Source organism: Scomber scombrus, chromosome 9 (assembly GCF_963691925.1).
Source record: "Scomber scombrus chromosome 9, fScoSco1.1, whole genome shotgun sequence".
NCBI classification, from domain to species: domain Eukaryota; kingdom Metazoa; phylum Chordata; class Actinopteri; order Scombriformes; family Scombridae; genus Scomber; species Scomber scombrus.
In genome coordinates this window covers 24,986,794-25,014,559 of record NC_084978.1, presented here as the reverse complement: position 1 = coordinate 25,014,559, position 27,766 = coordinate 24,986,794, and the positions used below count along the sequence as shown (strand labels likewise).

At 37.7% G+C, this 27,766-nt stretch overlaps 1 protein-coding gene across 1 annotated transcript; it reads left to right on the top strand.

The window, feature by feature from the left end:
- The first annotated feature begins 640 nt into the window (after window positions 1-640).
- LOC133985449 (gamma-aminobutyric acid receptor subunit alpha-2) lies at window positions 641-24,703 on the top strand. The gene is made up of 9 exons (XM_062425063.1): window positions 641-708; window positions 3,157-3,272; window positions 10,085-10,152; window positions 12,388-12,608; window positions 13,503-13,585; window positions 14,451-14,594; window positions 22,454-22,606; window positions 23,334-23,536; window positions 24,395-24,703. Exons 1-9 carry the CDS (start codon window positions 641-643, stop codon window positions 24,701-24,703), a joined length of 1,365 nt encoding a protein of 454 aa, XP_062281047.1.
- Window positions 24,704-27,766: the final 3,063 nt, after the last annotated feature.

The window sequence follows — 27,766 nt, the reverse complement described above, 5'->3', positions numbered from 1 at the left end:
GCCAGTGCATTCCGGGTTCATTCCTGCTGGCTGGGACTATGATCTATCAATGCTCGCAGCTTTGTTCTCATGACAGACTTGCACTCATTCAGTCTCATCAAAACAGGACAGAGCCGTGAATTGTCTTTAACTTTCTTGCATCTTCGACGATTCCAGCTGCAGCAGGTACTTTCTGCACTTGAGGTGAGTCTGTTTTTTTTTGTTTTTTTTAACCCACTTTCAGACACAAAGGAATTTTTTTAATGATTATTTACTATCATTATTATTTAAGGAGATGATGAGAAAAGCGTGGGAGAGCATCTCTTACACATTTTCTGCTATATTAATAAAGATTTTCTGAATGTAAGTGGATTTTTATCGTTTAAATTGGGATTCAGATCGACTTGATTCAATATTTTTGGCAACTGTAATGTTCAGAGAGTGGAGGCGTGGGACGTGTCAGTGAATACTAATTACTGTCAGTTGCTTCTTCATCATTTTTTTTTTTTCGTTCCCTAAAGGGAATCCCCAGAAATAAGTGATAGATATAATGACTGTACAGGTCATATATCAATCCAGCGGCATGTCAACCCGGTTAAAGGCAGCCTCCATTCATTACTGTGGCTGTCTTGCTGTCTTGTGTGTAGGTGTTGAAGCAGCCATGTGGAGCAGGGAGAGCGCTTCTCTACTTCTCATCTGCCTGGCGCTCACAGCTCTCTGGAAAACCAGGTGAGTCTTTTGAATGGGAGACGCATTGAAGCGATGATGTGAGCTGCGGGGTCGAGGATCACTCACTGTGTCTCTGGGGAAGGACCGCAGGCTCTTTCTATTTATCTTCTCTTTATCACACCGTACACACTAACACACACAATGCGCAGGAGGAGAGACAGTTTACCGCCTTTAGCATCCTCAGTCTGACCATAAAAATAACCTGGAGGGCATGTTGGTAATTAGCCAGCTGGGAGGTAGTGTTGCCTTCTGGAAAATGTATTGTAGTTAAAGTACAAGGCTTTTAGAATTCTTGTTTCCAAGGTTATTGGGTGTTATAAAAATTCATAGACCAATTATTGTTGTTTTAAATACTCAGAAATGCAATTAAATATTCCAAAACACAATAAATAATACCCATCTGCATTATTTTACACCAAGCCGTTAATTGGTGCCTATTTTAATTTAGAATAATACAGTCGACATTATTGCATCAGTTCTATGAAAAAGCAATATTGTGGTGAAAGTGTCCTTTTATCAAGAGGAATTAAACTAACAACTGTATGTGTAACCTCTTTTACACCTTCTTTTTTTATTATGGCCATGCGGCTTCTTTCATCTCACATTATCAAGTGTAAAGGTGCTTTTTGATATTGGTTACAGTGACAGTTCAGGTCAATCGAGTGCTCACACAGAGGACAGCTGACAAAAGGAAAAAATAACATCAAAAGCACGAGAGTGGCCATTTAAGTAAGGCCACTGAATTCCTCTCCAGGCTCCATTATGATCCCAGTGACGTACAGATTGTGAAAGCTTGTGTGGGAAGACCAAATTGTCCGTCCCATCATCTTTTGAGCGCCTGCATTTGTGGCATGTTGGCAGAACTGGAAGAACAGGAAAACCTCTTGTCATTCCGACTTGAGAGCATTATTCTGAGATGGTTACCATCCGAGCTCCAGCTACAACAGATAAAGGGAAATTAAAAGCAGCCATTTTATAGTGTTATGTATTTATAGTGACAGCAGATTCAAACAGTGTACTCTTTTTATTGGATGAATTGATTTTTATCAGTGTTTAAAATGGATTTTATTAAGCTGTAACTGCCAGCTATGGTGGCTTTGCACCCATTTTTACTCCTCCGCAGTCCTTTTCACTAAATGCCAAACACTGTGGCTGTCAGAAATTCATGATATCTTAAAATTGAGTTAGCTAACATTTTAACTTATGCTACAGAGAGTAGCGTGAGCAGTTTTGACAGTACTATGAACATGCTATATACACCAAACTTTAGACTGCATTTAATATCTTTAATGGTTTTAATATAAGCTGATATAGTTGTGAAAATATTTCATGGTTTCATAAAACCAAAAAATGCACCCAATTTCACTAAATGACAAACACTGTGGCTGTCAGAAATTCATGATAGCTTTACGTTGACTTAGCTAACATTACATCTTAGTCTACAGAGAGTAGCATGAGCGGTTTTGATGGTAGTATGAACACAATATGGTAAACTTGACACCTTACTGCATTTAATATCTTTAATGTTTTTTATACTTGACTTGGAAAGCTGACATAGTTGTGAAAATATTCTATAGTGTCAGAAAAACGAAAAAAAGAAGAAGATTTTGCTACGTATTAGCTGTCTGACAAGCTACTCATTCATGAAAACTAGTGAGCAACAACAAGCAAATGAAACAATAACAATGAAGTTAGCTGAATAGTTGTTAAATTAACTCATGTTTGTGGAAACATTTTTAAGTTTCTTTTAATACTATAATCCAGGTTTGTTTTTGATTTAAAGTGTGCTCTTTCTGATGAAAAATGCTAACGCTAGCACCTATAAGCTATTCTGTGTGATTTAAAATGTGGCAAAGTGCTACTTTATACTGAAGAAGACTGAAAGCAAGAAACAGAATATTCCCAGTCTATTAAGTTATAACATCAATAACTAGGCTACATTAATCCAACACTTTCTGATGGTAATTAGAGGAATGTGGTCCAAACAGAAAATACCCAGATGTGAAAAATGATTAATATTGTATATACATTCCCATTCCCTGCATAAAGTAAAATATGCCCATAACCTGAGGCTGTTACACCAAAGCTGCTGACAGTGGTGATTATGTTGAGATTTAATGTAGGACCTTATCTGAATTTATTTACCATGAATCTCTGGCTCTGATTACATTTGCATATTCAGTTGTGTTTTGGCTCCAAGATCAGATGGCTCACAAATGTTCTGCCTTGAACTGGGTCATCCATGTGGATGAGGAACAATGTGTATGTATGTGTGTGTGTGTGTGGGCATGTATAGAGTCTCTGCCAGATAATAACGACCCCTTTTCTTTTCATAAATCAGGCCTCTGAGGAAAATTGAGTGTAAATACATTTCAAATTTCATCAGATTCCTGTTTGCTGAAGTGTCCCCTCAGCTGGTCACGTTGTTGTCGTGTGTGTGTTGACCAGATCAGTGAATGCCGACGACACATCTGATGCCTTTAAAACCAACATCACCCTGTTCACGCGGATCCTGGACAGACTGCTGGATGGATATGATAACCGTCTACGGCCTGGTCTTGGGGGTAAGGAAATAATGTTCTATCATTGAGTGCATCTCTATATTTGAGATGATACAATACGGGTTCCTCATTTAAATGTGTTATGCTCCCGTTTATCATAAAACAGCACACCTCTTTTATTTTTAAGCGCTTGATGGCTCATTTGGAGTGAAAACACTTCATTTAACATCAACTTTTGTAGAACCGATAACCTTTGGCAGCAGTCCCCTCAAGAGTAAACTGACAAACACACTCTGTGGACAAAACATTTAGGTTATATAACACCCCACTTCCTGGAAAGTAACAGCAGCCGAACTGGCCGCATTTAACCCCGCAGAGGGCTTTAGTCTCACTAGTCTTTCTCGAAAATGCCCATTGAATTAGTCAGATGTTGAAGGAAAGACACTGAACGGTGCACAAAAATACACTGTGATGACATACAGTTGATGTGATGCCAAAGTAACATGGCTTATGACTTGGAAAGCCTATATTGTATTTAGTGATGCTTTATTCATTGATTAATACATTCTTGTTTAAATAATACATTGTTAGAGGAGCGTTTGACTAAAATGTAACATTGACAGTTGATTCATTCAGTCACTTATTCCATAAAATATGCACATGATATAATAATATATATACTATATAAGTATATTCATATATTTTGTATCTGTTTTTAAAAAGTGAGTTTTGTGACAGGCTTCAATATGTTCACCTCTCCGTCTCATTTTGTCAGTTGAGGAGAAATCCGTCTTCCACTGTAGCCTCAGTGTGCTCCAGTGCTTCTCTCTCCATCCTCACCTCTCCCATCATCCTCCATGTCTGCCATCTCATTTCCAGCTGGCCCCTCACCCCAAAGCTGAGCTCCTCCCTCAGGATTTGGTGCCATTTGAAATTCAAATTCCTGGGGCCATCAGCCCAGCCCAGGAGCTGCCATATGGGGAACAGACCTCCTTTAGCTAGGCAGCGCTCAGCCTGTACAACTGGACCTGCAGTAATAGTGCTGCAAGCTTATTTATTGTTTATGAGGAGAACAAATGTATGGCCACATATTACCACATATATATTACTTATATAACATTAATGAATATATTTCATGACATTTTATGTTCTACAGTATATGATTCATGCAGCAACATTACTACTTTATGGATCCCTAGAAAATCAAAACGCTACATCTCTTGACATTGGTTTTGACTCATATCACTTTATTGATTTTGATTGAATATATCCATTAACTACTGAGTAATAAATGAAAGGAAACCTAATCTGACTGATATTACATCATGACAAAGAACTGATTGTGTTAAGACTTAGAGGAGATCTGTGATAAAACATTTCAATAAAACACTCAAATATAAATTAGATGTGTCTCCCAGCACCCTGAGCACATACATTTTTATCAGTTTCAGCCCATCTGGGAGCCAAGCCCCCCAACACTTAAAGTGTAGTACCGTACTGTACCCAGTAATGTACACAGAGGCGACATCACGGAGCAGAAATCAGCCTGAAAAGAGAGAAATGACATCAGATGGAATTTTCCACATTGTAGACACATCTGTATGTCTCATCTGTGGGGAAAAAAACACGTTAACACCTCAATGGACTTTGGTTTATAACACATTTTTAATGTCTTAACAAGAGCCTTATCACAGCTGTATGATTGTATTCATTCATACATACATACAATATGCATATCTGTGTGTGTGTGTGTGTGTGTGTTTGCTCTCTTTCTTAATCATTCATTCAATCAATCATGTATTTACAGCGTCATCACATTCAGAACATATTATTGCCTGTATTTTACTATTCAGTATCAACAAGTTTACACTATTTTTCATGAACAATATCAGTTAAGAACAGCCAAACAGCAATAAATCCATTAAAACCATAAACTACAGCCTAAAGATGAAAAACCCCTCTCAGACACAGTTATTGTTCATATGTTTTAAGTAAACTGTGGAGCAGTTTAATCTATCCCAACGAGAACTCTCCTGTGTCTTGCTGAACAGGAGTTGTGAGTTGAAACATTTTCATCCACCGATAATCAAACGGTAAAGATGGAAAAGAGGAATCTAGGGCAGAGGTTTTCAAGATGAACCCACATGTCCCCTTGGGGCTACTAGAAGGTTTCAGGGGAGAGAAGAAAAAAAAACCCAACTGTAATCGTTTCAACAATGACTGAATTGTAGGTTTAGGCTTCACACATTTCTCTTGAATTTATTTATAGCAAATGCAATAAAACCACAGCTGTTTGATAGCTAAGTAGGCCTATTGCCTTCAGAAGCGATAACAGCTATTTTTCTCTAATGCAGAGCCTATAGTGTAACTACTGTGGACTAAATTGTAATCGTAACTGCTTTAATCCTGCATTTATTTTCCGTACTTACTCTCTGGCGTACAGAGCTCTTTTAAAATGTGGCGATTGGTTTCTTTCACTGAGATGAATCCAGGCTGCAGAGAGTGAATGCAGAAAGCACAGTTGCTCCCACATCATCATTAGTGTGACTGCGAGGCAGCTCACTTCTGTTCATAGTCACACTTTTGCTGCTAATTTGTTTTCCACACAAAATTTGTCATCTAACTTCGACTCCATGCTCACAGCTATGCTGTTTAATAGTAGTAATGGTAATGAAACAATGGATCAAATGGCTATGTGTAATGTGAAAGGGGTCACTGGAAGTGCGTAATCCAAATGGCAACCATTATTAACTTTTGACGGCCATAATATGTCAAGAACATGATGTTTAGCTTATTGTAAAGGTCTGATCCAAAGTGACTTAAAAATAGAGTAGTGCAGATTTGAAATTGCTCTCTTTTTGTGGCAGTGTTGAAAGCACCTCAACTTTTCACCATGGCACTCTGCTCTGTTTTCTGACTTATAGCTAAAAAGACATATTTCCTTTTTTGACAGTGGTATTGTTGAGCATTTGTGTCCCGTTTGCAGTGCGGGGTGATACTATGAGGTCTTCCAGTTGGATTTTGGTTGATTCTGTAATTGCTGATCTTACAGTCTTGGTAAAAATTGCTGCTCGTGCTAAAAAGAAAAAAAGTCAAAATGTCTACTCAGCTTGAGTGTGAACATAAAACACACAACTTTAATTATAGTCCAACACACTAGGTGTTAAATACAACTAATTGAAAAGATGTAATGAACTTTCTTCAATCACTGTTGGATTACAAGAAAGCAGCAGTTTTACTGATTGTTAATTTAAATGTTGCTATCAAAACCTATTACAGGTTGTTCAATGCAGTCAAATCAGGCTTGACGTATGAAGATAGCAGCTTCCTGAGCTGATGTTACTCTCTCCTCTGTTTTTGCTGATGCTCTATATCGCAACTGGCTTAAGAATTAAGTTGATATTTGGATAATGGCACAGCAGGATGCACAGTCCTCTAACACGGGCAGGTTTCATCTGACCAATTAAACATGGTCCAGCAGGCCCATCTGTACCAAATGATTCAGATTACATGAATAGCACATGTTTATAGCTGCTATGAATAAATCAACTTTAGGTATTGTCCTTGTTCCTATAAAGTGTCCTGATGTCCTCGGGCGTTAAATGCACTCTGGATATTTTTAAATAGTAAACTTGTATTTTCCCTAAGGGCTGTGCTTTTCTAGGTTTTTTACTGCAAGGAAACATTGCAATGCAAATGCACTACAGTTGGATGGTGGTGGATTTGGTTTTACACAGACTTCTGTTTATCATTTATTCTCTGTATTGGTGCAGGTTTGAGGTTTAGTTTTTTAAGGTTATAATTAAAAAAAAAAAATCAACTATTGCACTGTTAGAATTTATGGTAAATCAACCATCCATGAAAAAATAGCACCATAATCATCCATGGGTCATATCAACAAACCCCAAAACAAGAAAAATTAGGATCAACAACCGTAACATCCAAAAACAGCAAAAGACACCTCATGCAAGTAAATAGGGTTTGAATAAGCAGAATAAATAGAAAACAGCACAAGAATATCATTAACAATACAAAACAGTGAAGTAATGTACTGGAACCATCACGATACAGAAAACCCTAATTCTCATAATGACAATAAATAGCTCAATAATCCAACAAAGAAAAGAAAATCTGACTGGGTCTGACAAAGCAAAACACAAGACTCTAAATAATATATTTTTAAATGATCATATTAGAATTATTTTCATTATTTTTGTCCCTGTGGCTTAGGGGTTAACACACCGACCATGAACCGTAACATCCCCCTCAAGTCCGGCTGGGGACCTTTGTTGGATCTGCCTCCCTCGTTTCCTGTCATCTCTCAACCGATGCTATCTAATAAGGGCACCCAAAAATCATTTACACAAAAAGCTGACAATAACCAGACTTCTCATATACTAACAATAAATAGAGTGACAGGTGTGCAAAGAGGCCTTTTCTGATGTTGTGGTTTAATACAGCATTTGTCAATCAGAGATAAAGTGCAAAAACTATAGCTGATCTTTTCATTCCTACGTCAAGGTATAAAGCATCGGCCATGTCTGAAAATGTGCATGTAGTCACTCAGACTATATTTTATCTGTCTTTGTGATAAATGGTAACAGTTGTCTCTCTGTTGGTGGCCATCGATTTTATACTGCTTTTTACATTATGTTGAGGGATAATTTGAGCTCACTATTTTCGATAATTACAACGAGGCAATTGGCCAATACAACAAAATGCAGACTTGACTATGACCGATTCCACACAGAGCCACTGAGATGTTCAGAGCATTAAAGTACAGTACACCCCGTTAATAAAATGCACCATATTGTGTCTTTTTTTACAAGAGGAAGCAGTGCAATACAACAATGTTTAATGCTTTGAACATGGATTTTACTGAGATGGTGTTTCATGTGTGCCTCCATAAAGAACACCGAACTAAAGGAGGCCTCTGTGAGCCGCAGTAAAAACCTGATCATTTTAAATCAGCCTGATTCAGCACACAAAGGCCTGGTTTACATAAATAAATGCGCCCCATGGTATGTCTTGGTAAATGGATCACACCTATTACCCTGCAACCTGCCACTTCCTCTTGATTTACATTACCTTATAAATAAGAAAGCATTTCCATAATATGTCTTGTTAGAGGGACAGGGATGGCGGTCTGCCTTGCCATGAATGAGAGCACTTTACTTAGGAGTAATGATCTCGTTAGGTTGTACGTGAGATGCTGTTTGCTGAATGTAGAGTAAAAAGTGAAAGCTTTTTGAATTGACCGAGCATGAGAGATCGAGCTTCAGTAATTATTGAAAGAGACAGAGTGTAGAGAAAGCAAATGGACCTGATGCAGCGGCGCAGATGCAGTAGCACATTATCACTTGAATAGGAAGCATATGAGGCTTCGCTCTTCCTATCTGTCACATCAGTGTGAACATTTAGGACAAATTTTATACGCTTTAAATCATAGCTTGCATGTCACTGTCTCTCTAAATTTAGTCCTGCTAGAGCTGCTTATGAACTGGTTTGTACGGGTCATGTACAGGTGAGCCGAGTTTGTACACAATTTAGCTTCATCTGAGTAGAGGAGACAATGACAGCAACAGTTTAATTTGATCCTTATGTATCATTGCATTGTAAGGTGTTTAATATTAAGAAAATATGACCTCTTTAAATATGCCTAAAGGCTAAGGTAGTACATGCTCAGGAGCATTTATCAATTTAATTGAATTTGCAGGGGGGGAAAACCGCCTTCCTGTTTGTGTGTTTTATTTCAGTCCATTATAACCTACAGCATTAACACACACCAAATGCCTTTGTTTTCTCTCTAAATTAGACAATAGATCTAAAGCCTTTTCACACTACATGTCCGTTAAGCTTAAAGGATATGTCTACATTTTGGGAAATACTTTATTTTTGTTTCTTGATGAGAGTTAGAAGAGAGGATTGATACCACTCTCATATCAGTACGTTTAGCTGTAGTGAGGCTGAAGCCAGCAGCAAGTCATCTTAGCTTAGCATAAAGACTGGAAACAGCTAGCTTCACTTTGTCCACAGGTGACAAAATCTGTCTACCAGCACCTCTAAAGCTTATTAATTGAAATGTTACTTCTTGTTTTTTGTATCTGCACATAAAAAGAAAGGAAGGCAGAGCTGTGCTAAACTAACGAAAAGTCCAGCTTAAACTCTCCGGAAAAAACAATGCTGCGCAACTATGCTCATTACTGTAAGTGCAACAAAACTGTCACATGTAAAAAGCCACTACTGTAAGTAGTTTAGCAAACCACCGTTTCAACAAGCATAATCATGTAGAAAAGCTACATTTTCAGCGGCTTTACAGGTTTCCATAACAGGTTTCCAATCCACTGTTGTTATACAACCACAGTGCACTGGTTAAGGTACCACGACACATATCCCACATAGAAACTGAAAAAACAACCATCTGATTTGTATCACTATGAAATTTGGAGATTAAATGGAGAAATGACCAATCGGGAGCACAGTGGGAGAAAAGGTTGAAAATAGGTGTTGGCAGGTATGTCAGACAAAGCCAGGCAAAATTTTTTCTCCTCTGTCCTGTCGGTCCTGAGCTAAGCTAACTTGCTCGAGTATCATATTAAACAGACAGATATGAGAGTGATATAGATTTTCTTGTCTAACTCTTGGCAAGAAAGCTCATAAATGTATTTTCAAATTGTCAAACTGTTCCTTTAACTGGCCAGTATTAAGCTTGATTAACAAAAATTTGCCGGACAGTTCGGAGGAATAATAATTAAATATTGAAGGCTTTTTAACTCTCTCTCTCTCTCTCTTTTTTTTTTTTTTTTTGTTCCAGCAGTTTCACTTTGTTTTACACCCTTTGCATTTGAAGCCACTAATTGTTGTCTTCTATTCAGACAGGGTAACTGAAGTGAAGACAAACATCTACGTCACCAGCTTTGGACCAGTTTCAGACACAGACATGGTGAGAGCAGATAGTGGACATTTATTCATTGTGTTTCATTATCCACCCAGATCTTTGTTGTAAACACATTTCAGAGGGTGGCCTTGTACTCCATGCTCATACTATAAGGAAGAAACTATGCTTTTTAAACTTATTTTTAGCCTCTTTTTTTTTTACAGGCTTCCCTTCCTTTTGTAATAATCTCTCTCTTCACACACATATACTGACGTGGGACGAGTATTCCTCACCACAGCATCATGTCTATTCAACTGACAATTTTCATCTTATAAATTATTGAAAGTCCTCTTGTTATTCAAGTCACTCCTTTGTTTATCCTGGGCTATCCTGTTTATCATTCTGAAACATGCACCCACCTTCACATCATATCAACAGCGTCCCTTCTATTGTTGAAGACCCATTTTCCAAGTGATTGATCCATTGATACAAGAACAGTTATGACGTTGGAGTTCAATGCTGTGGCCACTGAATGATATGTAAACTAGGAAGCACTCAGTACAGTGAACATAAACCACTACAAATGGGGAACACGTTTCGGACACAGAGATGATAAATCACTAAGTTTAAAAAAAACGTTTTATGGCAGAAATCCAAGATTCATCCAAATTACAGCCAAACCATTCCTGATGTTCCCTTTTCAAAATATCTTGCAAATAAACAGATGGACATACGGACAAACAGCTGACGGATGAAAACATCAGAGGTCATCACTGAGTACTTCAGCAACAGCCAGTGAAGTTTATAACCCAAGAGTAATTTATTCATGAGTGAAATGAGCATATGGTATAGCAAAATCAGCCACAAGGCTGAAAATATATGATTTATTTCAGGACCTGCTTCAGCATGGACAGATGTCTCATAAAAATAAGCAACAGCCTGGAATATTCTCCACTGACCTGATTGATTTATTCACATACTGTAACGCAATTCAATTGATTACTGAGGTGGCTGCTTTATAAGATTTATGGGAGGTCTACTGAGAGCCAAAGCTGGCCAGTGACAGGAAAAATAATTAGGAGAAGAAGAAAAAACATACATCATGTTCAAACATGTTTACCTTTGAAAGAGCATTAACCAAACTATTAGTCATGAACAAAGAGGCCAGTGGTATATTTAAACCCAGAAATGTTCAGTGCGGCTGGCTGCTGTTATTTAAATGGGCTCATATTAGCTGTGGTGTGTGATGTATGTGGTGACACCAAGCCTTTTAAAAATCGCTTTGGCTTATTACAACTTGGGTCTTTTTGTGGGTTTTCCCATTTGGAAACAAGAAAGACATACAAGTCATGTTAGTAGGATTGTTTTTTGGTAGGGTTTTTTTCTACATTTTCATGCTATTTTTTGTCATTAAAAAAATATAGAATATCGGCAGCCTAATCAATTGAATAAAATTATAATCTCTTTTACACATTTATCACAGCTTACAGGCCAGTTTCTTGGTTCAAAATTGACCTATTGTGCCTGCTTTAGTTACATGTGCACAGTTCTTAATGTGCTGATTTTCCTCTTTTTACCTCAAAATTAAGAGATTTACATCGTCTTGATTAACTGACTAACCGTGTATCTGTAGCTTCTTGTGTTTCTTGCCCCATCAGAATTTGTCATGGTGATGTTACTGCATTCCTAAATCTCAGCAGTAAATAATCAATAGAAATGATTTTTTTAATAGCTGCTTTATCCTGAAATAATAATAATAATTTCAGAGTCTTGGTTTCAGTGAACAGCTTCAGTTGTCCCAAAATCTAAATGTCAAAGGCTTTTCAACTGTAACAAGAAAAAAAATGAAGCTCTGGAGGATATCTCTTACTCGCTGTGTGTGAATCACACAAACACACACATACACACATTTCATAGTGCAGCGCTTTCTGCCCTAAATCCTTTCTTGTGTGTGGTTTCTTTTGACAACAGAGGATTGTAGGTCAAGGGGTTGTCTTGGCCTCAGAGCCAGCTTAGGAAAACACCGGCTCAGAGAGCTGCGGGGAACACACAGAGTGCGGGCCTCACCTTGATGGAGCTTTGACAAATAGAGAAAACCATACCGTGTCCAGGTTTTAAAGTGGCAGATGAAGTCTGTGGAAGACTGCTGCTTGTATGCTCCGATAAAACACAACAGTGGAAAGTGCCACGTTTTCATTTGACCAAGAATGGGAGTCAGTTTCGTACATTGCCAGCTTAATAAACAGAGTCATAAATAAACATGTATGACTGTAGAGTTTGATCCATCTACTCTGCCCTCAGGAGTACACCATCGATGTTTTCTTCCGGCAAAGCTGGAAGGACGAGAGGTTGACATTTCATGGACCAATGAATATTCTGCCCCTCAACAACCTGATGGCAAGTAAAATCTGGACCCCGGACACCTTCTTCCACAATGGGAAAAAGTCTGTGGCTCATAACATGACCATGCCTAATAAACTGTTGAGGATCAAAGATGACGGGACACTGCTGTACACCATGAGGTAATCCAAGTCACGGAAACACGTCTAAAGAAAAAGTTGTTTTTATGTTTTATGTCCTGAGATAGATGAACATTTAGGAAAATACACTTTTTTGCTTTCAATATCACTTTCACGTCTGTACTGATATAAAGCTACGGCCAGTTTAAGTAGTTTAGCTCAGCACAAGACTGGAAACAGCTAGTCTGGCACTGTCCAACAGTTACAAAATCCACCTATCAGTTGTAAAAACGAACGGTTGTGGTATTATAGAAAAAATAAAAATGGTTGTAGCTTCATATTCAACACACAAAACCAATTTTTTCATCTAACTGTCAGCATAACATTTTAAAATAAAATGTCTTTGATAACAGAGCCTGGTTAGCTGCTTCCCCCCCGCTTCCAGCTTTTGTGCTAAGCTAATTTAGTAGCAATCTTCCTAACTAAAACATGTACTAGCCTTTAAAGAAAATACATCCAGCGATGACACAGAATCAAATTTATCCAAAAGGTTTCCTTCATGCATCATATTTTATTGCCTATTGTCACCATGCATTTCAAGAAAATCAATTTATATGATAAAATATTGCAATGCAGTGGTTGCAAAATGTTTTATTTTAATAGCACCGTTGCATACAATGCAGTTCCTTATCAAATAACTAAGCTACAATCTGGCTCATAATGCAGCCTTTTGATTTCTGCTGGTCTCTGCGCTACCTTGTTTACTCTGCTCTGCTGATTACAGTGAAGATGAATTATTTTTGTTTCAAGGCATTACAGATGGGAAGTGTCTTGAATAGTGCATGAGGCTTGTGAGTTTGTTTTTTTCCTTTTTTTTTTGGAGACTATGCCTAATCTGTGCTGTTTACTTTTTATGCATTTGCAAAGTCTTCTTAATTTTCTGTGAATTGGATGCAGGTTAACTGTGCATGCAGAGTGCCCAATGCATCTGGAGGATTTCCCCATGGACTTTCATTCCTGTCCACTAAAATTTGGCAGCTGTGAGTAACTCTGATGATGATAGCGCTTGAGGGAACTTTAGTTGGAAAGTTTAAATGCTATTTTCTTTTTCTTTATTTTTCTCTATCACTGGTTCTTTGGCAAGAGAGCAATCTTAAAGAACCGAGTGTTGGAATGCATGGCTCCGTTTTCTGGTAGTGGCCATAGAAATTTTAACAGGAATATACATCAGCAGTTAAATAGATACAGAATGATGGGTAGATATATGACTGAGTGGGAATGTTGCTATAGGAAATATGGGGAAAAGTCATCCAAATCTTTTATTTTCTGAATTAAAATTAGTTTTTAATGCTATTTTATTGTCATGGCTTCTTTACATTTGGATGAAGATGTTTTGCTTTTTGCTGCTTTTAAAATATTGGTTTAAAAACAGGAGATAATCATTAAGTATCAGCTGAAATGCCTTGACTTCTCACATTAAACTAATGTCCCATTTACTTTAAACACATTAATGTGATGGCTCATTTGCCACATTGTTACAACAAAAGGCAGAAAATGTTTCATTTATTGTATATAATAAGAGAAGATATGGCGAAAAAAACAGTTTTTCTATTTCATTGTTAGGTTAGCAGACAAGCTTTCAAATTCCATACGAATGCTGTGACTGATTGAAAAGGGCAAATGTCACAGTGCATCGATTGCTTGTTGGTGTTTTATAAATTACATCTTCAACCAATGAGAGTTTTTTTCTCTCTACTGTTTTCATTTTTCCAGCATCAAAAACAATATAGTGGAGCAATTTTTTTTCATTTGGGTCACTGAAATTATTTCTCAAAACTCATCAATAGCCAGGGCTGCCCCAGATTTATCCTCTGTGGGTTTATCCTCTCCTCTTTTTTATTTTAGATGCTTACACAATCTCAGAAGTGACTTACGCTTGGACTCGGAACGCCTCGGACTCTGTGGTGGTGGAAGGAGAAAGCTCCCGCCTGAACCAGTATGACCTGCTCGGGCAAACAGTCGGACAAGAAACTATCAAATCAAGTACAGGTGAGCTGTCGCAGAGATGAGGCGAAGTCTAGAGGGAATTAGATCCACCTCATGACTCACTCACCTCCTTCTGACCACTGTCCTCTCCCCACCTTAAAATTGCTTCAGAGAAAAGGAAAGAATGCCTGCAAAATGATGCAGGGACCTAAATATCTTTATTATATCAGTTCTAAACACTTTCAATGTGAAAATCTAACTGTGAAGATTGTGTGCTTGTTTGGGTGGATGTTGAACTTATCCACCTCCTACATGTTGCAGGGGGGCGGCCATGGTTTGCTGTGAAACATGAAGTTTTGTGGTTTTGTTACTCACTTTATTTGGCTTTAAAAACGCAGAGAAACGTTTGTTCTGGCTTCTTCTGCTTGACAAAGATTGAACAAAATAGGGATTCAAATCCCTTACTTTTGTTTTGTATTTTGTCAATCTGTATTGAACATGCCCTGGAGACCCAAAAGCAGTATGACAGGTAGTTTTTGGAGGGGAGAGGATGGAGAGGATTTTAATTGGATGTCAATTAAAAGCAGGTGAGGGATGCTGATGTAGAGGTGGACAAGAATGGGAACACATCTGCCTGCTGTATCTGTCAGAGACACTAACAGAGGGAAGAATAGATCGGGCTGCTGTGTACTTCAGTGATTCTAGAATCTTATGTTGGTGCCCAAAGACATAAGGATGTCTCACAAAAGTGCAGCCATGCATGAAATGACAAAGAAAATCCATGTTCTGGGCCCAGAAAGTGAATAACTCGGTCTGAATTTTAAAATGGGGCATTTCACTCAAATGGGGCTGCAGGAGACATTAGCAAGTGAATCCAACAGTGACAAGCTCATTAGTGGACAGGATAATTAACTCAGCTTAAGTCCAGAGTGTAAAAAAATTAAGCAGAAAAAGGAGGAAATACAACATTTTAAAGTGGATAAAATGAAGCTGGTCAAAAATGTTTTGAAGGATACGTTTTAAAGGCTAATTTAAAAAAAAAACCCTGCAGACATGCTTTTAAACATAAACATACTCTACTTCTAATGATAATTAGTGTCTGATATGTTTTTTTTCATATAAAGGTAAAATTACATTGTTAAAAATGTTTTTTAATTAATCTCCCTCATTAAAAAAAACAACCTAAAATATGAAAATACCGTTAATTTAAAAATTTTAACTGCTGGACACAAAACAGTCTCAGTGTTTGTGAACTACTAATACATGTATAATTTCTTGCCAAGAGTAAATGAAACAATTGATACCACTATCGTGTCAGTCTATTAAATAGGAAGCTGCAGCCATGAGACAGTTAGCTGAGCATAGCATGAAGGGACAAATGACTAGCCTGGCTATGTCCAAAGCTAAAACCAGATTCTAATGCGTTAATTACTGAGCTTTAACCCCTGGACAGAGACAGGCTTTCAGTCTTTTAGCCTTTCTGCTAAGCTACACATCTCCTGATTATAGCTTCATATTTAACACATAAACAGAAGAGTGGTGTTAATCTCATCATTTAACTCCCAGCAAGAAAGTGTGGCATATTTCCAGAAATGTCAAACTGTCCATATAATTATTAGAAACTGTGAAAGTGGAAGATATTCAGGCTGGTTTTTAAAGCTGCCTGCGTGCTGCCTGCCCTATATACAAATAGAAATATATCGAAGACAATCATTTGTCAAGTTTAATTTATTTATAGAACACTTTAAACGAGCATACTGTTTACCAACTGAAAACAAAGAGAACAAATACATAGAAAAATAGGCTATAGTATAAAAGAAAGTCATAATGAGGACTAAAAATAGAAGTGTTACATTTCATGCAAACACACTAATAAAGACAACAACATGAGTGTGCAGACACAAATCTGTAAGTGTTTCTGTGCGTGTGAAGATGAGAAGCCCGAGCGACACGGTTACTGTCCAGGAAGTACAGAGTGCAGAGAAATATCTGGAATGATTTGAGATAAAAAAAACACAAAACAAAAACTGAGGCGCAGTATACAAACAAGCCTTGAGTCTAGATTTGAATACTGAGACACGCAGAGGCCAGCAGGCATCTTCTAGTAAGGCAAGAGAGATGACAGCTGTTTTCTTTCACATGCTGGGACTGACAAGTACACTGACAACCAGTGGCTGCAAACTATATAATCACTGATGTTTGCGATGTAGCATGTTGTAAATCAGAAATCAATCATTGTAATCAGTGCATACTTTAGCTTCATTTTTGTTTCTTAACTTTTGAAAAAGGGATGGTGCATGTTAATAAACATTTAAATGAAATGTAAATATGCCAGATTGTAGCTAGAGGCTAATTTACCTCCGCAGTCCCAGGCAGGTGTGTGATGGTGTGTGTGAGGACAGGACAGGAAATGAAAGGAAATACCTGATTTTGGAGCTATTTATTGAGGTGATAAGGAAACAATAATTCAGACAGAAAAAATACATTGAAAAGACACCGTACTGTATTTCACATCCACCTTGTGTTGCCTAACCTTCTTGTGTTTAGTCACTACGTTTAATTTTGTCAGTAAGAACCGTGTCACACAGCAAATAAAAACGGATGTACAAGTCGATGCAGCAGTATGGTTCTCCTCTCTGTGAGGCTCCCAGCTGAGGCAATATGGCATAGCAGAATCAAATACACAGCATAGTGATAAATAACATGCAGGGAGCATTGCAAATAATCCCCCTGTGGTCATTAACTTAGATATAAACGCCCTCCGGGGTGTGCACAAACAGAGGCGAACCAAACAGCACGTAGACATACCTACCTTATGACGAGGAGGCGAGGCACTGCTCTGATTTAACAGTTTGGGAACCACTGATTAAAAAACAACAACAAAAAAAACCTTATGTTATTAATAGTAAAAATCCTTCTTGCAGCTTTTTACACTGCCTGGAACAATGCCAGCGTTTGTCAAGTAAAAAAAGGTGTAGCAGCAGATGAGAGATCTGAAAGCGTGTCACTGAGAGACGGCACTCATCTAAATTTAGCAATACTACTTAGTTGAGGAAAAACGTAATAGAAGAAGCTTTTGAAATGCAGGACGATGATGAGAATAGTGGTGATGACAATGGTGAGAAGTGTGTACAGTAGGTGTAATTATGTCTTTGCCTGTTTTAGTCTATTTTGTCTTAAATGGCAAACCACCTTCAACATTTACTCCATCTTTACAGATCGATGAACGTGGCAGGAAGATGTGTCAGAATGTGCAGTATGAAAATCAACTTTTGGAAACTTGCCTTGGGCCCTTGAAGACCTTTAGGGAGGCTGAGGGGAATCAGATCTAAGGTGGAAATGTGAATTAAGAGAGTTTAGGAAGCTCCAAAGAATGAGTTGCATTTGATGGCGGTAAAAGAGTTGGAGAAGTTTGTTCCTGGTGGAGGATATTGACCTCGGGGTTATTGCCTCCAGACTTTGACTGTAAAATAGAGGGTGGAGTGGGTGGCTTGCAAAGCATCGCTGTGTAGTTAGCTGCCTTTCCCTATGCGCTTGAGCATGCACAGTGAGTCCAGTTTTTCTCACATGCTGCTCCAAATATTCATTCCTGGAACTTTTTTTCTTTTTCTTTTTTTGCTCAGTTTTCTAGGTATTTCAGGGTAGTGGGTAGTGTGGGTGAAAGCATAAAAACTGGTGTGTCATATCCAGATTTGTTTGCTTATAGACAATTATCAATTAAATCTTGTAATTAACTAGCATCTTTAATGCTGATATTTTAACCATTAGATCTGAAATTATCTGTAAATTCAAATGCATGCAATGGAAATAGGTTGAAATTATAGCAACAACTTTTGTGTTAGAGATTAAAAATGCATCTAACACAGAAAAAACAGATTTTATAATGCGTCCCTGAGACAAGTGCTCCACCACCACTCCCTATAGATATCAGTTACAAGTATAGAGTATTTCCCAAGTGACTGTATTCCACTATCAAGGGAATCCCTGCTTCAATTTCATTGAGCAAGAAGATCCTTTCATGCACTAAATGTTTCTATCTAGGTTAAGTGGTGTATGATGCTTCAATAGGAGGCAGATTGCCTGCCAGTGACTGTTTCTCTTGTTTAACTAGTCACTCCACATTATCTGATTGGCTGACTTTAAATTAATCATTCATTACTAGTGTGTCAGTGTTTGGTGTAGCGTACTTGCAAACTAGGTCATTTGGCACGAATGAATGTGCTCTCAGGCTTCACTGGGATGGACATCTTGCATAAGTCTGCGAACATATCAACACACTGCTACAAAAAAAATCCCCCCAAAATTCAACCATGCGTTTGTTTGCCACAAAGTCATGTCGGGCTTGTTACTTTAAAGCAGTTACATGTCGTTTATTTTGTGTGCAGCGGCGTGTAGAGTGTAAGACACACAAAACCTGTGACTGAACAGAGCTGAAGGTAGTGACGTCATCGCATCTTTACTGCTTCATGTAGCATTGTTGTAACATAGGCCTTTGTAAGATGTTATGACATGTCACAGTGTGAAAAACACACAAGTGGATATGTCAGTCGTCAGATAATGAATTGTTAATCATTTCAATCAAAAATATTGGAGCTTCTTAAATGTGAAGATTTGTTGCTTTTGCTTTTCATATATGACATTTAATTGAATATCTTAACATTTGAGACTTGGTCAGTGAAAAACAAGAGAACTGAAGACATCACCATGGCCTCTGAGAAAATGGGTCACTATTTTTTGACATTTTAAAGACTCAAAAACTAACCGACTCATCTGCAATAAAAAAATAATTATCAGTTGCAGCCCTAGTGAATATAATATTTTTTAAAACAGATGAACAGAAATCATTTTCTGGAGGCTAAAAATATTCTATAAAGGTTGACTTTACAATTTAAACCTGTATTAACCAATATTGTTTTATTAATATTGAATCAAATAAGAGCAGGGATTACAGAAAATTGTCTCCCTCATAGGTTTTCAACTACTGATTTACAACATAAGGTTGCAGCCTTAAAAGTTGAGAAATGTCTTAGCTCATAAACACTTAAATGTGTAAATTTGTTGCTGGGAGACACCTTTAGCTCTGTCCAATAAGAAGCGACCAACTTAATAAACAGGAAGTCAGTGTAGCATCACAAGCAGTAACATAACATGACATAACAGTTTTAGGAGCCAAAAAATAAAATATCTTTACAGCCAACCCTTTGTGAATGTAGGTCTTACTTTGTTTTATTTCTATGTGCATACTTGGAGGAATATGTGAGTTTAAGTGTTAGTAACTGTTAATACTGTTTACAGTTAGAGGGAAATATCTGCTAAGCTAACCGTTATTAAGTGTAAGCTAGCATAAAGTTTTGTATTTTGAGGTTTAGTGTGTTTTTTCTGTGATATTTAAAGTGTCTGGTCAAATATTTCGTTAGCCAACGTTAGTTTTGTCAGTTAGTTCACAGTAGGACTAAATATGTATAACAACTAATCTCCATGTAAGAACTAGTTTGTGTGGTGGAAGCGGTTTTAACTTAGTGATGCATACAACTCCTGGCTCCTGATCTTGGGATGATAATGTTGCTTTGTATCTGCTGCATGTGCAAATAGACAATTGTTTGCTAACATGTTAGCCCCATCAACATTATAAGCCAGCAATGTGGTGGCGACTTTATATCTGTCAGGTTGTTTTGTTGTTGTTTTGGCCCCTAGTGGCCAAAAACCGATAGATGCAGCTTTAAATTATGGTCTGTTGAAGGGAAACGCCACCAATTTTACACAACACTCAGCAATACTTAGCCAGTGAAAACAGATGTTTAATGTCGTCTGTGGCTCTGGGGGAGCTTTGTCAAGTTTGAGAAATAACCCCCTGATGATGTCATTGGGGTTATCTCTGTTTGGGCATGAGACTTCAAATTTTTAACAGAAAGCCTGAGTTACAAACTGAGGGTGCTGACTTTCAAAGATGTGGTCATTTTACCAGGCAGGGGATGATCTAATGATAGATACTATTAAATTGAGTTTTGGGATATTTACCGAAACTAGGGACTAAAAGGGTATTCGGTCCAGCTTTAATGTATCTTTTCAAATAATACATGTATTTGAAAGTCAGCCCATAGAGTTCACTCTGGTCCTCACATGATATGGGCAATTGCAGCAGGTTATGTCAAAACACCTGTTAAGACATAAAACAAGAATAACCAGTCATTGTTAGCAGCATCTCTGAGAGATAATCCACATGAATTCTCATAGCTTTGTGTCTGGTATGAGAGTCTGTGCCCTCTGTCAGCCAGCGTGTCCTATATGAGTGAGGTCCTCCAGTGGTGTCTTCTACATCTGTTGGAAACATGATGCGATTGTCATCTTCATGCTCATAATTACTGTCTTTCCTCTCAGTGAAGCGATCACAGGCTTCTCTGGAGAGAAGAAATTCTGCCACAACCAGTGGATTCCTTGCATGTACACCCTCCTTCCCCACCCACAACACAGGCATCAGCGCTGGCATGCAAATTAAATTACAGAAGATATAGAGCTCCATAGGGTACTGAGAGTACACTGAGCTCCACTAAATTCCAATGTCTGAGTGTGTGTGTGTGTGTGTGTGTGTGTGTGTGTGTGTGTGTGTGTGTTTGTATGTATGGCGATCGACAGAGAATTAGTCCTCACGTAACTGCTAGAAAGGCAGGCAATACAACAACAGTCCTATAAAAAAAAGGGAGAGAGAGAATAAAAAATCTTTTGGGATTAGTCCTTGGAATTGACACCCCCTCCCCCCTTCCCACTGCTGAAAAGGACTTTCCTCTTGCCAAGTGGCAGTGTGTATCAAGGCCTTCATTTCAGAATTGCAGCAAATGAGCTATGTTTCTCTGTTCTGTTGCCATGGGTAACACATCTTTTTCTTCTCATGTCTAATCTTGGCTTCTCTTTGAGATATCTTCCATTTGGAAGGCCTGCCTGCTACTGCAGCATTGGCAGTGTTTCACGGCCTTGTCAGCTATTAGGGCTTCGCTCGGTGGCTAGGAAATCATACAGCCTACTTTTCTATGTATGTGTGGATTATTATATCAAATATGCAATCTTAACAGCTGATGTAGGCTAATATATGTCTAAGACTGCTTTGGCATTGTAAAGCTGCATTCTACGTATAAAATTATAATGTTCTACTGGTTTCAGTCGTATAAGTGAGCAGCACAAAGGGAGGTGTGGCCATCACATTTGTTCTTGTTCATTTCATATGATTTGAATCATGAATCAGAATATTTGTGCCTGTGTTAGGTTGTCGGGTTTTAGTACAAGCAAGTTTGAGGGAAGTGGAGTTTCCTTTAACAGCCACAAAGTTCCCCTTTATTTTAAAGTAAAATATGAGTAGTTCAGACTAATTAAAGAGTTAAATTAGCAACAACTCATTGATTTTATGCATACTAGATCCAGAAAACCAAGTAGTACTCTTCCTGTGATGAAATATAATTTGTGACAGCAGTGGAGCAGTAAATATGTGCATGTGTTTGTGTGTGTGTGTAGTGCAGTTGAGGAAATGGCTTAATGTCATGTTTTAGTATTGTTTGTACATGATAAAGGTGGGGAAAAAATATTTTAGATTGTCATACAAATAAACCATAGTCATGAACTTTAAAGTAGCACTCTAAAAGTCAAGTTTTTTAATTTAAGACAGAAAGATGAGAAAAAAAAACTGTTTTAAATGCTTGTTGATCGTGTCCTCTTCAGGCATTATGTATGGGTTACAAATAAGATTTCAAGTAAAGGTTATATAAAAGAGATAAGAGTAATATGCTGTATACTATTAACTTAATATACAGTTGTATATACACATCTGTGCATTACAATAAATAAATTAGTGACATCGTGCTCAAATGTCAAAATATTAAAGGAGTTGCAGCAGTCGTGAGGCTTTAAACTGACCCTGGTTTGTGTCTCCACAGGTGAATACACAGTGATGACAGCTCATTTCCACCTGAAGAGGAAGATTGGTTATTTTGTCATCCAGACGTACCTCCCGTGCATCATGACCGTCATTCTCTCCCAAGTGTCTTTCTGGTTGAATCGAGAATCAGTGCCAGCCAGGACTGTATTTGGTATGTGTTTTTCAACATCTAATTTTTTCATATAAAACCACATTTCAAACAGGCAATAAAATTGTCTCTTATTAAAATTCCCAACGGATCTGATGTAATTTGGGTCCAGCGTTATGAATGTTGGATCCCAATGCGCTCGATGGCATGTGGAATTCACTCAGAATCACCCCTGACAGCGTGGGAGGAGGAACACAACAAATGGCTGAAAGTTGATGACAAATGGGTAGTGCCGGAGAGAGGATAAAGAGAAAAGAGGAGACATGTCTTAGATGCTTCAGTGCTTTTTCAATCCAGTTGGACTTGTTTGTAAGCCAAGTGGAACTAATAAGAGTGGCCTAAGAGTGGTTAGCTCAGGGGGAAAAAAAAAAAATAGGCACAGAAGTCAAGAATAAACTGTGTCCACTGGGCAAACAAACCTGCTTAACAGTTAAAGCATTACTGAAGGTCAATGGTTGCCTAGTAAAAGTAACCTTACACTTTAAAGACACAAAGGACAGTCATAACTATCACTTGAATGAGCAATACAGCAGGTCTCATTCTTTCAGAAGAACAAATACATCATTCAAAATTACTAAAAGTGAATGATAATATTGCTTTTATTTGATTATTCTTCATAAAATCCTTGTTCCTGCTTCTTTGCAGTATTATGTACCTTATATGTAATATGTGTATGTAATAAAACAACTCTTTCTGAATGAATTGTTATCATCTTTTTATGTGTTTCCAGGTGTGACCACTGTTCTCACGATGACAACTCTGAGCATAAGCGCTAGAAATTCCCTTCCCAAGGTGGCCTATGCTACCGCCATGGACTGGTTCATCGCAGTCTGCTACGCCTTTGTCTTCTCCGCTCTGATTGAGTTTGCCACCGTCAATTACTTCACGAAGCGCGGCTGGGCTTGGGATGGAAAGAGTATTGTGACCGAGAAGGTAATGAGGAGAAGAACGTGTCCTTTGACAAAATTCCTTTTCAAAGAGAATTCATTAGCACTGTGCTGTAATGTTGAAGAAGGCGACACCCGCTGTTCGGAGATTCAGCCGTGAAAACATAAGTTTGAGGCAGAGGACTGTTGAAGCACTGATAATATTACTGGCTGTTTTCAGCTCTTTACAGGTAGCGCTAAAGAGCCACCACTTGTTTTGAGGGCTAGTTAGCAAACTGGCAAATGTAAATTACTTCTTATCCCGACGAAATATTAATCAATTTGTCCCCCTGTTTCTGTGTTAATAGCCATGATGGGCAAAACACTTCATCTTTAAACTGATTTTAGGGAGTGACTCTGCGTCTAATAATGTAGCTGTCAGACATACAGTAGTATACTGTAGAAACCACACAGTATCTATATATACATCAGATGCAGAAAGATTATTTTCAACTAGCCAAAAAGCTATCTTCACTCCAAGATAGTTATTACGTTTAACTTGAACACACTAGTATAGTTTAATGAAATGTTCTCCCAAACATCATGTTATATTTGATTAACTGTATTTCCTCCTCATGGTCAGTGTAGGTGTATGAGTATCAGTCTACTTATTCCATAAGTTTCTGACATCCTTGGAAGTGTTGGAAGGCTTAAAAAACTAAAATTTACAGTTCGTCCTTACATATATTAATAGACTTTGCTGGCCCTCATTCTGACATCGCAAAATGCTTCCAATCAATCACCAGACACTACCCAATGCCACAGCACACCTTCATTTGCATGAATTTGAAATTCATGGATAGATGACAAGTGACATGTCTCAGGGTTGTCTCTGTTGCACCTAATCTTTTCCGTCTTTCAACAGAAAAAAGAGAAGGCGTCTGTCATCAAGAAGAACAACGCCTATGCTGTAGCGGTGGCAAACTATGCGCCTAATATCACCAAGGACTCCAGCACACTTCCAACTATTGCCAAAGGTGGAGCATTGGACCCCAACAAACCCAAAGCAGACGGCAAAGTCCAAGATAGCAAGAAGACATTCAACAGCGTCAGTAAAATTGACAGGATGTCACGGATTTTGTTTCCGGTTCTCTTTGGCAGCTTCAACCTTGTCTACTGGGCCACCTACTTAAACAGAGAACCTGTTATAAAGGACATGGTCCCCTCTACTTAGAGGCCAGTTTTATTGAGTTCTGGTCTGGGGACTAAGAGACGAACCAAATACCTCCAGCAACTGTGTATACATACCTTTGCAGAGTGAAGTCCTGGATTGCAGTGTGATCCTCTATCTCCGCCTGTTTTCTACACCGTCCACAGCACTTTTGAAAATCCTGGCTTTTGTAAATGTGTATGTATATTTATATTCATGGTTTCATGGTGACATATTGTGTGATTACTTTAATTAGAGTGCATATTTCCTTGAAAGTATGTTTCCAGTTACAGTATGTGGCCACTGTACATACAACTTTAAATGAAGAGCAAACACATGAACATTAACACATACATTAGATTTAAGAGTTACTTCTAAATGTGTTGAATTTTGCGGGTAATGCCCAATCTCTTAATATTACAGTATATCTTTTTCTTTTGAGTGAAAGAGACTGATTATCATATCAAATATTCTTTCTTTGCCATCCAAGAGTGGCCTGACTTTTTGTTTTTCGGTCCAAGCCAATGCAAAAACACATTTGTATAATATTGTTACAGTGCAGAAGCCGTTTTATTATCTGTGACTATTGCTATGGGGCTCCCAAAAACTAAGAAGAACACATTATATTGAGAAATATAGAAAATACTTTTTCTTTTTTAAAGCTTAAAATCAAGCAATTAAGTTTAATCATATGTTTGATATACATTTTTCGTTAGCAAACAATAGTCCTACGTACACATCCAGCAGAAACAACATTATCATCCCTTTGGATTCGTGTTCCTGGCCACCGTACAAATATAAATCAAATATTCATTCTCCCTTTAGCTCTGAGTTCGGCTACAACTACACCTGATAAATATGCTGTTAGCTGTTGGACTTTCATTAGCTTAACTTTTGCTACATGCTATTTAGCACTGGGCATACAGTGTCTTTATAGTGTCCAGTCTTTTTGTGAGTGATTTTTCACTGAAAACATTTTCATGAGTACGTTGAGACTATGCTAAAACTGTAAAAAATAATGACTAGGGTGAATTTTGTGCTAATTGCTATGAATGCTGTGGTTTAAATGCTAACCAAACGGAGTCTTTAGATGAGCATAATGTGAAAACAGGTCTAAACTTGTTCAAAATGTTTATATCACAGATTTTTATTGGCTTACCAACAGATGTAATAATTCTAGAGGACTGCGTTGACTCATAAACCGCTGTATCACCAATTAGCATGTCTGCCATTACAATTAGCTGATTATATACTGTATAGCCAATGTCCCAAAGCATAAAAAAATAAAAAAATTACAGGTATGAAAGCGATAGGATTGTAAACATAGATCTGTATTGTGCTGATATGAATTTTACATAAATGAGATGTAGACATTATTATTTTGCTACAGTAGCATACAGTATATTTTTTGTCATAGGACTTGTGTCATGTGAGCAGAGGTTTTTTCTAATCTCATCTTTTTTACCCATACAGATTGATTTTGTATCCACTGAAACTTTAGACTGACTTAAAAGCCATATGCATTGCTCAATTAAATAACTGGGACAACCAATGGTTTTCCTTTATGAGCATGTGATATAGTGGTAAAACAACAAAAATCATTGCAGGACGGTAGGACCTTTTCTGAAATACATTTGTAAAAGCAGATTAGTAGAATATGAACGTATTTTATAGGATATAAAGTTGCTATATCACAATCTGCCACGGATGCTGCATACTGAGGAGACAAATCACAGTCAGCCCCATATCAGTAGCCACATGTGTTATTTTTGACATGGTTTACTTTACATCAACATTTTAACTCTGATTTCAATTGTTCAATCAACCTTTGCATGAAGTAGAAATCTAGGATTTTGTTTATATTTGTTAATTTATTTTTTACAAATTATGTTGTCAAATATAGTATAATTTTTCATTCGATTTCTCTCCGACATCCTGATCTTAAACATTCCAGATAAAATGATTGTTCACAAGGTGGAAGCTTGGTTCAGTGCACAGTTTCTAATAAAACACATATCATATCAATTCTTTATATCCAGTTTGTGCCGTGATTTTGGAGTAGAGACCAACTGACCCTGGAGTTCTGAAGCTGACACTGATATCGATAGTTGAGAGTTTAAAAATAAGCAACAGACATTTTTGACATTTCTGTGTAGCAGTTCCTTGTTACCCATCAACTGGCATATATGCGAACATCTATTAATCTGTTATAAACTTAAATCAACCAATATTATCAGGTGTTGGTGTAATTATCAGGCTCTATTCAGAGTTATCAGTTCTATAGCAAAGATCCAAAAAATTGTGTCATGTATCCACCTTTGATCTATGTGTCTGTGCTTATTTTGACAACTTTTGTTTCTTTCAGGAGCTGTCTAGGCTTTAAGAGAAAAAGTACACTCTGTTTACAGTCAGGCTTGTGTCATTGACTGTTCATCTACAGATCTGTAACCAACACAACCTTTATTTAAAACTTTTTAAGACATTATTTAATCATAACCAATAAATCCTTACCAGCCTTTGTAAATACACCGAACACTTGCAATCCAATCCAGTTCATGATTATTACTGAGGTCATAGTGGGCGGTGGTGGTGTACTGGAGTGCATTATATTATGTAGTAATATTTTCTCCACCCCATTAAGGTACAGGGGGCAGAATATTGGGAGCACATTCTATATAAAAGTAAAATGATCACCTGTCTGACAATGTCAACAAAAACTGAGAATATATAAGCATTGTAAAAGTAGAATTTATGACAGAGCTGTTGGGTCACATTAAATTGCACAGGTGTTCCTAATAAAGTGATCGATGAGCGTATATTTCTATAAAAATCTGATAGAAGACACTGGAGTCAAATTGCTATCTTTACTACACAATTATGTCATAAATCCAAGACAAAATGATTTCTTTAGAATTTGCAGCAGTAGGAGCGTCCACAAGGCTGTTATACTTGCCTTGGACACATAGGAACTATTGTAAGCTGACAATGGAGAAGCTAGTAGAAACGAAGCTAGCAAGTCAGACAGGTTTTTGGCTCTGCATTATGTTTCCATCAAATAAGACAATTAGCTCACCTGCTGACTTTCCA